Genomic DNA, 13,513 nt, shown 5'->3' with positions numbered 1-13,513 from the left:
CTGATTGATGCAATGACGCGGCCTCTGAGGGCTACTGTTTCCCCATCCTTTCAATGCAGGCCCCCCTCTGAGTCTTAAGACTCAGGTTTAAGGCCCTCCCCTCTCTTGGCTCAATCCCTCCCTTCCATTTTCATTCCGCCCCACTGGCAAACTCACCCGCTCGAGTACTATCTCTTCATACTTGAACATGCCATCGCTGCCATTTACCTAGGGGAAAACATAGGCAGGTTCCCTAAATGCTTCCTGGTATACCCCCCAGCCAGATGCCTCCTGGTCAACCTGCTCCTCCACACTCCCCACGGCGTAGAAGAGCCCAAATAGGTCCTAGACACCACAGAGGGAGACAGACTGACCCTGAGGAGTTCACCCTCCTCCCCTTGCTTCAAGCCATATCATGCCAAACACAGCTGTTTATTTAGCTCAGATCAATGGTCTGGGACTGAGCCAGCCAGTGGTGCGCTCAAGGAGAGACCGGGCTCCAGGGCTTTGCGGTTCACTAGGAGGGGTGCGGAGCCGGCCTGAGGCAAAAATGGGTGGCAAAAATGGAACATGCCAGATAAACCAAGCCACACCCAGCATCCATGGCGGTACCCAGGACCTGCTTGCCTTCTGAACCACCGCACTCCGTGGTGGAGATCAGAGACTCCCACTGTGTCAGAAGTAGAAAGACAGCAGATGCCATCTTGTCCAATCTCCCTCCTGTGATAAATGGTGACACTGAGGCCCAAAGAGGACACAGGTTGTGCTAAGGGCACACTGGGAGTCAGTGGCAGAGCAGAGACTAGAATCTAGATTAAAGCAAGCTGCCAAGGCCACTGACGTGTTGGCCACTCATTCCCTCCCCCAGCAGAGCTCGTGGGAAAAAGGGAAGTGCCTCATAAGCCCTCATTCTACGTCTCCTAATGTGTCCCCAGGAACCCAAGTCTACATGGGTAGAAGGAGTGAAAGTCCTAATCCATTTTCTACCAAGAGGTGTTTAGTACAGAACCCTTTGGGTTTCCCAGCATAAAGGGCCAGGGTAGGATCTGGCCGGGCGTCAGAGGTAAAGCCAGAGATGCTGCAGGAGCAGAATGGACAAGATTCCCCAGGAGGGAGAAGCTGATGACCATGGAGCGAATGGCATCAGAGTCCATGGCCTTCAACATGCAATAGCCATGGGAGGAGACACAAGGGAAGGGGACAGAAACATAGGGTTAGTCTGACCAGCCCAGAGAGGTGGCCTCCCAGAGAGCACATACTAATAGCCATTGTCAAGTGAAAATCTGATTCTGGACAGACAAGTAGCATCTGCTTTCTGGCTCCTACTCTCAACATCCCCTCAATGGAGAAACCCTCTTGCCTCTCTCACCAGGTAACCTGACACTCTCTCCCCATCTTTCTGTGGCTGTGTTACCTCTTGCCTTACCCCTAGTCTCCTCCCCTGAAAAGCGGACCTGGGAACCCAGGGTGGGGGCTCCTCCACATGCCCTGTTCTGCTTCTCTCCCACCTTCATCCCACACACCTTTGACTTTCAGAAGCTGAGAGGAGGAGATGTGGAGAGGGCTGGATAGTCATGCCTCTACCTTTTCTGGGCCTGACCCCAAGATTTTATGCCCTGCAGCTCCAGGAGTTGGTGGGAGGACACCAGCTGCAGCCCCACTCTGGTCCATGATCCCAGGAGGAGCTGATGGTTCTTTAGAGGCCCCAAACCAACACAGCTGCTTGAAGTATCATGTGACAGAAACGCAGGGAAAAGAACACCCATGCAGTTCTTGCATGCATCTGGAGTACCATGCATGCCCACATGTGATAACCCATGCTTCAAGCCCAGCTCCAGTGAGATCCAGAGGCTCCTGCTCCCAACTGGTCCACCCTCCCACTGCCCCCCTCAGGGATCCTGCTCCCAGGGCCAAAAGGCATCCAGCAATCAGCCCCAGCAAAGAAACATTGCCAACTGTCACCCGTCTCCTAGTTGAGCAGGACAAGCATAAGAGTGTTTGCAAGTATAGGGCCCCTGGATAGAGAGGAAAAGGAGAGAGGTGGACTCGCTGGAGAAGGCAAGGGGCCAAGGAAAGAGACACAAGAAATAGTGTAAACAGACAGAAGGCCGGAACCAAGGAAGGACTCCTCTCCCCAGGAAGTCCCCATCTTTGCTTCTGAGTGAGAGCACATCCTATCCCCAGAGAAGGACAGACGTGGCCAGAATGGTCACTACCTACTCTCGACAGCAAAACCTTCTCCTCTCTCCCTACCCTGGGGACTGCAGAGACAAATAATCAGGCAGGCCCTCCGCCATGTGTGCCAGGGACCTGGCTCTGCCGGTCCAGCCTCCATTTTGCTGCTTCTCCCACAGATGCTCCTTCCATTTTCTAAGCTGGCAGTTTAGGCTGGGAGTGGAAACCAGAGTTGTGCCTTGCACCCAGGGGTTCCCAAGCTGTAAGTCAGACCTGGGGGGCCAAGTTCTCCCATGTCTGGGGGTATCCAATGGGGCATGCCCCACTGGGGCCAGTTCTTACACCAGAGCAGATGCCCTGTGCCCGGCTCCAGGCATCATGCCTGTTCTGGAGCGAGGAAGCTTGCTTCAGTCCCCCCTCTAGCACATACAGGCACGCACGCGCACGCGCGCGCGCGCGCGCACACACACACACACACACACACACACACACACACACACTTCAGAGCCGCTTGGACAAAAGAGTCTGTCCTTCTCGCCATCATCTCAGCCTTGCTTGGGACATGTCTCTCTCTCTCCCCCTCCCTTCCCTTGCCTGTCAAGCACCTCTTCAGAGGGACACCACACACACACACACACACACACACACACACACACACACACGTGTGCACACACTTGCAGCCATATGCTCACACACATATACATGTAGTCACACACGGGGAAACACAGCCGTCCCTGAAGCCTCATATACAGAAACACCTCCGCGGTCAGACATTCTCATACGTCCATGTGCACATTCACACACAAAGGGACTGTGACGGAGAGGGACTCATGGCATCGAGGGATGAAGCTCAGCGAGCTGGGCGCATGGGCTTTACATAGATTCACAGGAGCTCCATTGCCTTTCTCCACAAACCTCCACACACACACACACACACACACACACACACACAGCACACACACGCATCACACATGTCCCCCCTACGCAGAGCACCATGCCCCCTCCTCCCCTCCCGCGGAGACACACACCACACACAGCCCCCGCAGAACCTCCCGCCCCTGCCAGACACAGAGACACTGCTGAGCCCCCGCACTGAGTCAAACCCAATTCCCTACACAGGAAAATGTGCTCCTCCGCCATACCTTCACCCCCTGACACACACAGCTCCTCACAACCCCCCTCCAAACGGACGCCCCCAAACAGACACACACCGTGAAGCACACATTTCCCATCGCCTCTCGGTCCAGCTGTGATGCTAGGGCTTAGGGTCCACTGGCTTGGAGCCCCACGAACCCGTGCTGCACCCCAGGCCTCTAGGCCCTCACTCCCCAGCCGCCGCCCCCCACCCCCCAGTTGCCCCACCACCGGCTCCCCATCCTACCCCCCACTGGTTCATACCTGCTCATACCAGTCCCGGTTGGTACAGGTGCATTCAGGCCACCAACTGGAGCCGCTGCCGTTGAGTTTGGGAGTGCTCTTGCCTGGGGCTGGCTTAGGGGGTACTGGCCCCACATCCCGGCCGGTAGGGATGAGCTTGGCCTTGGTGCGTGGAGTGGGGGTGGCCCCCGCCTGCGAAGGCAGGGTCTGCGAGCTATAGCCCCCATATGCCGTGCTGGCTCCATTTCCCCCACTTGGCCCATAGGGGTCTGGCACCGGCCAGTCCCCATAGCCCGGGGGCTCGATGCGCCGAAGGGCGGCCAGGCGGGAGACCTCGTAGCACTCGGGGCACTTACAGCAGTGCTGGTGCTTGTTCATGGCACTGCCCCCCGCGGCCCGGACCCCCCAGCCAACGCCGGTTTCCACGCTGCCGCCGCCGCTGCCTCCACCGCCACCGCCGCTGCTGCCGCCGCCACCGCCGCCGCCGCCTCCGCCACCGCTGCCAGGTTCCCGGGCACACTCACACTGCTCAGACCAGGAAGGAGGGGGCACCCGTGGGGGCGCCCGGGCGGAGCGGGGCCTGGGGCCGGGCGGGCGTCCTGGGGCCTCTGCCCCCACGCTGCCCCGCGCCCACGGCTCCCCCTCCAGCACTGGTGGCTCCGTGTCGCCCGTAGTGGCTCCTGGGCCTAGGCCCAGTGGCAAAGAAGAAGCGGGAGCCGGGGCAGAGGTTGGGTGCTGCGAGGACCGTTCCTGCACTGGTCCCCAGGATGGATCTGAGTGGAGTCAAGAGCATCTCTCCCTGGCTCCCTTCTCAGTTGATTCCAGCCAATCAGCGTGCAGAGTCAGGCAGTGGCAGCGGCAGGAATGCTAAACAGCGGCTCCTTAAAGGAACAGAAGCAGTGGCGCCCCCGGGTTCAGCCCCAGCTCCCCAGATATCTGGGGTACTGACAACCATAGGGACGAGGCAGAGGACTTGGGCCATAGGTGAGCTCAGCCCCCAACTTGAGCCCACATGCTCCCAATCGCAGCCCATTCTCCGCCCGGTCCACCCCACCCCACCTCCAAGAGGGAGTTGCAGAAAGATGCCCAATGGGTCCCCAGGCTTGCTCAGAGCTGGAGCTACCAGGAATAAAGACTTGAGGTAGAAGAACGGACTGAAGTGATGCTGGGGAAGTGCTCTCTCCTAACAAACAGGAGATCAGGGCAGAGGGCAGCTTATGAGGCCTCTCTCCTGTGAGTGCCTCCTCTCCAGTACTATTGTTCTCTCAATCTCTAGGCCCTGAAATTCCAGTACCCTCCTACTTGACCTGCTTCCAATACCAGGGCGGCACTTAGGCCCAGAACAGAAGGAAAATAAAGCTCTAACTTATTGTCCCTGGCCCACAGACTCCTCCTGTGTCCTCCACCCAACTTCCGCATGGTTATGATATGGGAAAGAGCTTCAGGGTGCCAGAGGAAAGAGAGTACAGGGCAGAAGGAAAAGCAATAAGAGATAAGAAGTAAGAGAAACCATTTCAGGGGTCTGAGGAACTTGATATCTCCTTAGCCTCTCCTGGCTCAGCCTGCTGGAGGATGGAAGTAGGATGATATGTCCAGTTCCTGTCCTGTTCTTGTTTTGTCATTAGCTTCCAAGTATTGAATCTTTACAAAATCCTAAGTGCTTTTCACATGCAGACAAAAACCCTACCAAGGTTATTATTATTTAAATTTCACCAATGAGAAATTGAGGCTCAGAGGTGTTAATTCGGGTAGGTACCACAGTTGGAAGTGACAGAATCAGAATGCAAAACCTGGCCATTTGCCTCAAGAGTCTATGCTCTGAACCACTCCAGTTCAACAGGTTCATTCTAAGGTTCTTCTGCAGAACTTGGATCTCAGTTCAACAGATAATCATTGCACATTAACTCTTTGCAAGACATTGACCTAGGTCCTAGGGATACAGAAAGTCATTCTTAATTCAGTAAATATTCATTGAGCATCTCCCATATACTAGACACTGTTCTGGGATTTGAGGATACAGAAAAAAAGAAAAGAACAAAACACAACAAATGCCTATCCTTGGGAAGCTTACATTCTAGTGAGAGGACACAGACAAAAATTAGCAAAATAAAGAAATGAATTATATAACCTATATAATGATAAGTGCTGTGAAAAAAAGGTAGAGTAGAGAAAGTTGGATTGGGAGTGCTAGTTGTGATAATTTTTGTTCGAGATTTTTACCCTCATGTTTTTTAAAAATATGTTTTATTAATTTCAGAGAGAGAAAGGAAGAGGGAGATAGAAATATTGATGAGAGAAACATCAATCTGCTGCCTTCTACACAATCCCCACTGCAGATTGAGTCCGAAACCCCAGCATGTGACCTAACCAGGAATTGAACTGGCGCTGGTGCATGGGACAATGCTCAACCAATTGAGCAACACCAGCTGAGCTACCCCCCACATTTTTAATATGAAAAATTTTAAACATACAGAAAATGTCAAAGAATTTTACAGGGAACAAACACCAAATTGCCATCTAGATTCTTTTAAAAAAATTTAATCACCTTTATTTATTTTTTTGTTTGTTTTTGTTAATCCTCACCGGAGGATATTTTTCCATTGATATTTAGAGAGAATAGGAGAGAGCTGGAAAGATAGAGAGAAACATTGATGAGAGAAACATATCAATTGGTTGCCTCCTGCAGGAGCCCTGACCAGGGCTGAGAAGAAGCCTGCAACCAAGGTACATGCCTTTGACCAGAATCGAACTCGGGACCTTTTGGTCTGCAGGCTGATGCTCTATCCACTGAGCAAACCAGCCAGGGCTGCCAACAGGATTCTTTTCTTTTTTTCTTTTTTTTAATATACTTTATTGATTTTTTACAGAGAGGAAGGAAGAGAGATAGAGAGCTAGAAATGTCGATGAGAGAGAAACATCGACCAGCTGCCTCTTGCACACCCCCTACTGGGGATGTGCCCGCAACCAACGTACATGCCCCTGACCGGAATCGAACCTGGGACCTTTCAGTCGGCAGACCAACGCTCTACCACTGAGCCAAACCGGTTTTGGCAGGATTCTTATTAGCATTTTACTACACTTTGCATTTATCACATATCTATCCTCCACATAGCTCTCCAACTTTTTTAAAAATGAAAAATTGCAAAAATACAAAAATGTTGAAAAATAAAAATATAACTCACTGAATGGGAGAATATATTTGCTAGTGATACATCTGATATGGGTTAATATACAAAATTTATAAAACTCAACACTAAAACAAACAAACAAACAAACAAAAATAACCCACAAATAATCCAGTTAAAAAAGTGGGCAAAAGACCTGAATAGCTATTTCTCCAAAGAAGACATTGCAGATGGCAAACAGACATATGAAAATATGCTCAATGTCACTAGTTGTCAGAGAACTACACATTAAAACCACAATGAGGCATCGTCTAACACCTGTCAGAATGGCCATCCTCCTATATAATAAAGAGGTAATATGCAAATTGACCATCATTCCAACATATAATATAAGATGGCTACCCCCATGTGCCCAAAGATGGCCTGTAGGAGAGGGCAGTTGGGAGGGACCAGACCTGCAAGGGAGGACAGTTGGGGCTGATTAGGCCTTCAGGGGAGGGCATTTAGGGGTGACTGGACCTGCAGAGGACAGTTGTGGGGACCATGCCTGCAGGAGAGGGCAGTTGGGGGAACCAGGCCTGCAGGGAAGGGCAGTTAGGGGCAATTGGGCTAGCAGGGGAGCAGTTAGGCTTTGATCAGTGTGGCAGGGGAGTGGTTAGGAGATAATCAGGCTGGCAGGTAGGCGAGCGGTTGGGAGCCAGCAGTCTTGGATTGTGAGAGGGATGTCCCAGATTGGAGAGGGTACAGGCTGGGCTATGGGACATTCTCTCCCCCCCCCCATGCATGAATTTTGTGCACCACGTCTCTAGCCATAAATAAATCAATAAACAAGTGTTGGTGAGGATGTGGAGAATAAGGAACCTTAATCAGTGCAGTTTGTGGGAAGGCAGTGCACTGTTTGTGGGAAGGCAAAATGGTACAGCCACTCACAGTACAGAGTTTCCTAAAAAAAAAAATTAAAAATGAAACTGAATTATCACCCAGCAATTCCACTTCTAGGAATATATCTGAAGAAACCAGAAACACTAATTTGACAGAATATATTTATCTCTATGTTCATTGCAGCATTATTTACAACTAGAGGCCCAGTGCATGAAATTCATGCATAGGTAGGGTCCCTAGGCCTGTCCAACGATCAGAGCTGATCTGTGGGGTTCCTGGCAAAGTGATGGGGGAGGGAGGGGTTGCTGGCCCTGCCCACTGGCCAGCCCTGCCCCGGCTGCTGCTGCTGGTCACCTCTCTATGTGGGGCAACCAGTGGAAGCTATTGGGGGGGCCCCTGCTGGCACCCACCTTGGGGGGCCTGAGGCCTGTGGGCTGGAGGCAGCTCCTGCATTGAGTGTCTGCCCCCTCATAATCAGGGCACGTCATAGCAACCAATTATTCCACTGGTCTTTCTGCTGTTTGGCTGATTTGCATATTAGGCTTTTATTATATAGGATAGTCAAGGTCTGGAAACAGCCCATGCGCCCATCAGAGTAGATGAGTGGTTAAAAAAAAAAGTGGTGGGGCCGAAACTGGTTTGGCTCAGTGAATAGAGCATCAGCCTGTGGACTGAAGGGTCCCAGGTTCGATTCTGGTCAAGGGCATGTACCTTGGTTGCAGGCACATCCCCAGTAGAGGGGGTGCAAGAGGCAGCTGACCGAAGATTCTCGCTCATCGATGTTTCTAACTTTCTATCCCTCTCTCTTCCTCTCTGTAAAAAAATCAATAAAATATATATTTTTTAAAAAAGGAAATCTTACCTTTTGTGATAGCATAGATGGACCTGTAGACTATTATGCTAAGCAAAATAAGCCAGTCGGAGAAAGATAAATATCACACAATATCACTTATATGTGGATACTAATGAACAAAATAAACTGACAAAATAGATCCAGAGACATGGAAACATGTAACAAACTGACAATTCTCAGAGGGAAGGGGGGTGGGGTCAAGAGGAGATTAGCCAAAGAATTTATATGCATATATGCATAACCTAAGGAACAGACAATAGTGCAGTGAAGGCCTGGGGAGGGGGCAGAACGGGAAGGAGGGGGTCAATGGGGGATAAGGGGGATAGATTAAAAGTGGCTAAAGATACAAATGCAATGTGAGAAACTGTAATACTTTCCACAATAAATACAAATTTTAAAAATAAATAAATTAACAAAGTGGAGGTAGATTCATGGATACAGAGAAAGACTGACAGCTTTCAGGGGGTAGGGGGTTGAGAGCTAGGCAAGAAGAGTGAAAGGGTTAAGCAAAGAAAAAAAATACTTGTGGATACAGACAACAGTATGGTGATTGCCAGAGTGGGGGAAGAGATAGAAGATAAAGGGGGGATAAACAGTGATGGAAGAAGACTTGAATTGGGGTGGAAAACACACAATACAATACACAGATGGTGTATTGTAGAATTGTATACCTGAAAACTGTATACTTTTAGCCATGTCGTCTCAATAAATTCAATAAAAAAGAAATGTTGAAATAATGTCATAACATTTGCTCCTCCTCCTCCTTCTTTATCTTTGTTGTTTCTTTTTCCTTGTCTATTTTTCTGTTGTTTAGATTTGATAATTTCTAATGTTCTATTTTCAAGTTCACTGATTCTTTCCTCTGTTCTTTTCCATCCTGTTGATGATCCCATCCACCGAAGTTTTTAGTTTGGTTATTGTATCTTTCTGTTCTAAAGTTTCTACTTGATTCTTTTTTAAAAATATATATATATTTTATTGATTTTTTACAGAGAGGAAGGAAGAGGGAGAGAGAGTTAGAAACGTCGATGAGAGAGAAACATCGACCAGCTGCCTCTTGCACACCTCCTACTGGGGATGTGCCCGCAACCAAGGCACATGCCCTTGACCAGAATCGAACCTGGGACCTTTCAGTCCGCAGAGCAGACCGACGCTCTACCACTGAGCCAAACCGGTTTCAACTCTATTTGATTCTTTATTGTATCTCCTGTTTCTTTGCTCAGACTTTCTATTTATTTTTCATTTGTTTTCATCTTGTTTATAACTGTTTACTGAAATATTTTTTGGTTTATGTTGGACAATTTAGGATCCTTTTCAGATCATTTAAAGTTCTCTGTCATCTTGGTGTTGCTATCTGTTGATTATTTCTCATTCAACTTGAAAATCTCCTGGTCCTTGGTATTATAAGTGATTTTTTTATTGCATTCCAGATATTTTTGGATATTATGTTATGAGACTTTGAAACTTATTTACATTTTTTTGGAAAGTTTACTTCTGCAAAATAGTTACAACTTTGTATTATTTTTTACATGTATTTTATTGATTTTTTTTACAGAAAGGAAAGGAGAGGGAAAGGGAGTTAGAAACATCGATGAGAGAGAAACATTGAGAGTGCTTCTTGCACACTCCCTACTGGGGATGTGCCCACAACCAAGGTACATGCCCTTGTCCGGAATTGAACCTGGGATCCTTCAGTCCGCAGGCCGAAGGATCTATCCACTGAGCCAAAAAGGTTAGGGCTAAATGTTTATTTTTTGATACGCTTCTTCTGACACTGTTGCCAAGTAAGGGTAGGAGTTCAAATGTTGTGCCCCCCCCCCCACCCCCCGTGGCACCAGTTGATACTCCAAAACGGGGGCTCCTCCTTACAGTTGGGCTGGGGTAGAAGTTCTAGCTCTCTAGTGACACCTCTCTGTCTGGAAGTGGTTGAAGTGCCTTCTTCCTGATCTCCAGGGGGCTTCCACTGACCATGGTAGGTGTGAGGGTGGTAGAGAAGTAGGGTGGGGAGGAAAGGAGGGTTATGTCACAGGCAGAAGTCCTGATGCTCCCCTAGGCCTCCTCTGGCACTCTGCCACCACCTGGTGGGGAGAAGCATTGTATTTTGTGGTGATAGAAGCCCAGGCTCCCTGTTCAGCCTTCTCTGGCACCACTCCAGAGAATGTATGGGAGAGTCTGATAAGAGTGCAAGTCTGGGTTTTTACTTAGCCTTTTCTGGTATAGGTGGGGCTGAAGTTTATTATGATGCTCAGTTGCAGTAAAATGTTTACTGTCTAAGAGTTTTCTGTCTGGCTATGCTGCCCATTTCCTAGTATTTTAGCTAGAGAGAGCAGGCTTTTATTGAGGCCTTTCTTGGTCTGTGATCACTGGCATTTACGGGCTGCTGACTTCTCTGGTACCCAGTCTGGGATATAAGAGGCATCAAGAAAATCCAGGGAACTCACCACCATGAGTTCAGCTCACTGGAGTTCCTAGTCAGTCTGCCTTTTTCTCCTTTCAGAATCTTACGTCTGTCCAGGGTTTTAGCAGGAGGGATAAGAAGAAGTATGTGACTCCAGTTGGGCCAAGAACTAGAAGTCTCATCTTTTTTCTTTTAATTATTTTTCTGAAGTTTACAAATCAGCTGTTTTGTAGAATAGCCCACGTTCTTGGTTTGTCTGCCCTCCCCCCCATTGGTGTCATTTATCTCATTCCTCTATGCTTTGTATGTACTGTACACTGGAAATTAGAATAGAGGGTTTACCAGGATATCTCTGGCTCCTGTATGGATAATAGGTCATAGTAGACAAGGGTGGAAACAGTGAGGCCAGTCAGGAGACTACTGCAGTGATCTAGAGGACAGGTGATGATAATCTGGATCATGATGGCAGCACTGAAGGTGACGAGAAGTGGTTGGATTTCAGATGTATTTTGAAGGGAGAGTCAACAAGATTTGCTGATGAATTGTACATGAGGTGTGGCTCCAAGGTTTTTGGTCAGAGCAACTTGGAAGATGAAATAACCATCAACTGAGATGATGACAGCTTTAGGAGGGGTCATTTTTAGGGAAAAGATCAGGTGTTCAAATTTGGGTATGCTGATTTTGAGATGCCTATTATACTTCCAAGTGAAAATGAATAGTAAACAGGTCCTGCTGCTGAGGTGCTCAAAGTTAGAGAAATAGAAATATGGAAGCCAATTTTTACAATACCTGTGAAAAGTGCTATCTCAAAGGAGTGGATAGAAAAGCAAGTTATCAACTCTACTTGTGAGGAGAGAATTTAAGAAAAGTTTTACAAAGGAGATGACATTTGTTATTTGACCCTGAAGGGTGACTAGGTGTTCATTATGTAGAAGAAAAAGAAGTGCCTTGTTTTCTACATTCTTAGACCCTGGCACACAGTGGTTGCAGTCAGACCCAACCTAGTCACTAGTTGTGTGTGTGAACTTAGATGTTATTTTATTTTTCATTAATCCTCATCCAAGGATGTTTTTTCGTTGATTTTTTAGGGAGAGTGGAAGAGAGAGGGAAAGATAGAAACATCTATGTGAGAGAAACATATCAATTGGTTGCCTCCTGCATGAGGACTGACCAGGACACAGGCCAGGGAGAAGCCTGCAACCAAGGTACGTGCCCTTGACCAGAAAAGAACTTGGGACCCTTTGGTCACCAGGCCAATGCTCTATCCACTGAGCAAACCAGCTAGGGTGACCTTGGATGTTATTTTACTTCTCTGAGCTTCAGTTTCTTTATCTGTTAAATGGAAATAATCATAGGGTTTTTATAAGGACTAAATGTACGGGTGTACTGGTTAATAATGTGGATTTTTTTTTTAAATAGCTGGAGTTACACATGTGTTGATATATATGCAATTTGATATGTATGCTATTTTGTTATAATGAAAGCAAGCTTCAAAACTTCATATGTCAAATTTTCTGAAGGTGTTAGCATCACAGATACTTTTTATACTTAAAAATGTCAAATTTCATGCCAAAAAAGAGCATTTGCGGCAAGTTTTAATTCATTACTTTATTTTGAAGAAAATGCTGCTGAAAGTTATCATATACTTCGGGAAGCTTATGGTGAACATGCTCCATCTCAAGATACTTGTGAATGCTGGTTTAAATGCTTTAAAAGTGATGATTTCAATGTGAAAGACAAAGAACATCCAGGTCAACCAAAAAAAGTTTGAAGACCAATAATTACAAGCATCAATTAGATGAAGATGCGCGCCAAATTCAAAAACAACTTGCAGAAAGATTAAACATTGCTCAGCAAACAATTTCCAATCATTTACAAGCAATGGGGAAGATTTTAAAGGAAGGAAAATGGGTGCCACATCAACTGAACGAAACACAAATGGAAAACCGAAAAGTCATCAATAAAATGTTGCTTCAACAGCATGAAAAAAAGTCTTTTTTTTTTTTTTGCATCAAATTGTGATTGGCGATGGAAAATGGATTATTTTGAAATCCCAAATGCACAAAATGATGTGTTGATCCAGGTCAACCATCAACATCATTGCAAGGCCAAATCACTTTTGAAAGAAGACGATGCTCTGCGTTTGGTGGGATCAGGAAGGTGTGGTGTAGTATGAGCTTCTAAATCAGGTGAAACAATTAATACTGATCACTAGCAACAAAAAATAATCAATTTGATTCATATTTGACCGTAAAACAACCAGAATGGGCTAGAATACATAGCAAAGCAATTTTGCTTCCTGATAATGCACCACCACACACTTCAAAACCAGTTAAAGACACGTTAAAAGGTCTTGCCTGGCCCCACTGGCTTAGCTCAATGGATAGAGCATTGGCCTGCGGACTGAAGGGTCCTAGGTTCGATTTCGGTCAAGAGCATGTGCCTTGGTTGCAGGCACATCCTCAGTAGGGAGTGTGAAGGAGGCGGCTGATTGATGTTTCTAACTCTGTATCCCTCTCCCTTCCTCTCTGTAAAAAATCATCAAAATATATTTTTAAAAAAGATCTTGCCTGGGAAATATTAACCCACCCACCGTATCCACCAGACCTTGCTCCTTCAGATTACCACTTGTTCTGATTGATGGCACAGGCACTTTCTGAGAAGCACTTCAAACGTATGAAGAAGTGGAAACTTGGGTCTCTGAATGGTTTGCTTCAAAACAAG

At 47.4% G+C, this 13,513-nt stretch overlaps 1 protein-coding gene across 4 annotated transcripts in view; it reads right to left on the bottom strand.

Moving 5' to 3' along the window:
- DLG3 (discs large MAGUK scaffold protein 3) overlaps positions 1 to 4,308 on the bottom strand; it is a 75,681-nt gene extending 71,373 nt beyond the window's left edge. Inside the window, exons 1-2 of one of the 4 annotated variants that reach the window (XM_036411421.2) lie at positions 3,553 to 4,308; positions 157 to 207 (exon numbers count right to left, since the gene is read on the bottom strand). In XM_036411421.2, coding sequence (XP_036267314.1) covers positions 157 to 207; positions 3,553 to 3,909 — 408 coding nt within the window. In that variant the 5' untranslated portion in view covers positions 3,910 to 4,308. The remainder of the gene's footprint in view (positions 1 to 156; positions 208 to 3,552) is intronic. The other 3 variants (XM_036411420.2, XM_036411419.2, XM_036411418.2) reach the window with 3 other exon arrangements.
- Positions 4,309 to 13,513: the final 9,205 nt, after the last annotated feature.

Source organism: Pipistrellus kuhlii, unplaced genomic scaffold, assembly GCF_014108245.1.
Source record: "Pipistrellus kuhlii isolate mPipKuh1 unplaced genomic scaffold, mPipKuh1.p scaffold_m20_p_40, whole genome shotgun sequence".
NCBI classification, from domain to species: Eukaryota; Metazoa; Chordata; class Mammalia; order Chiroptera; family Vespertilionidae; genus Pipistrellus; species Pipistrellus kuhlii.
Note: the sequence above shows the minus strand (reverse complement) of the source record. Positions and strands in the feature narration are given on the sequence as shown.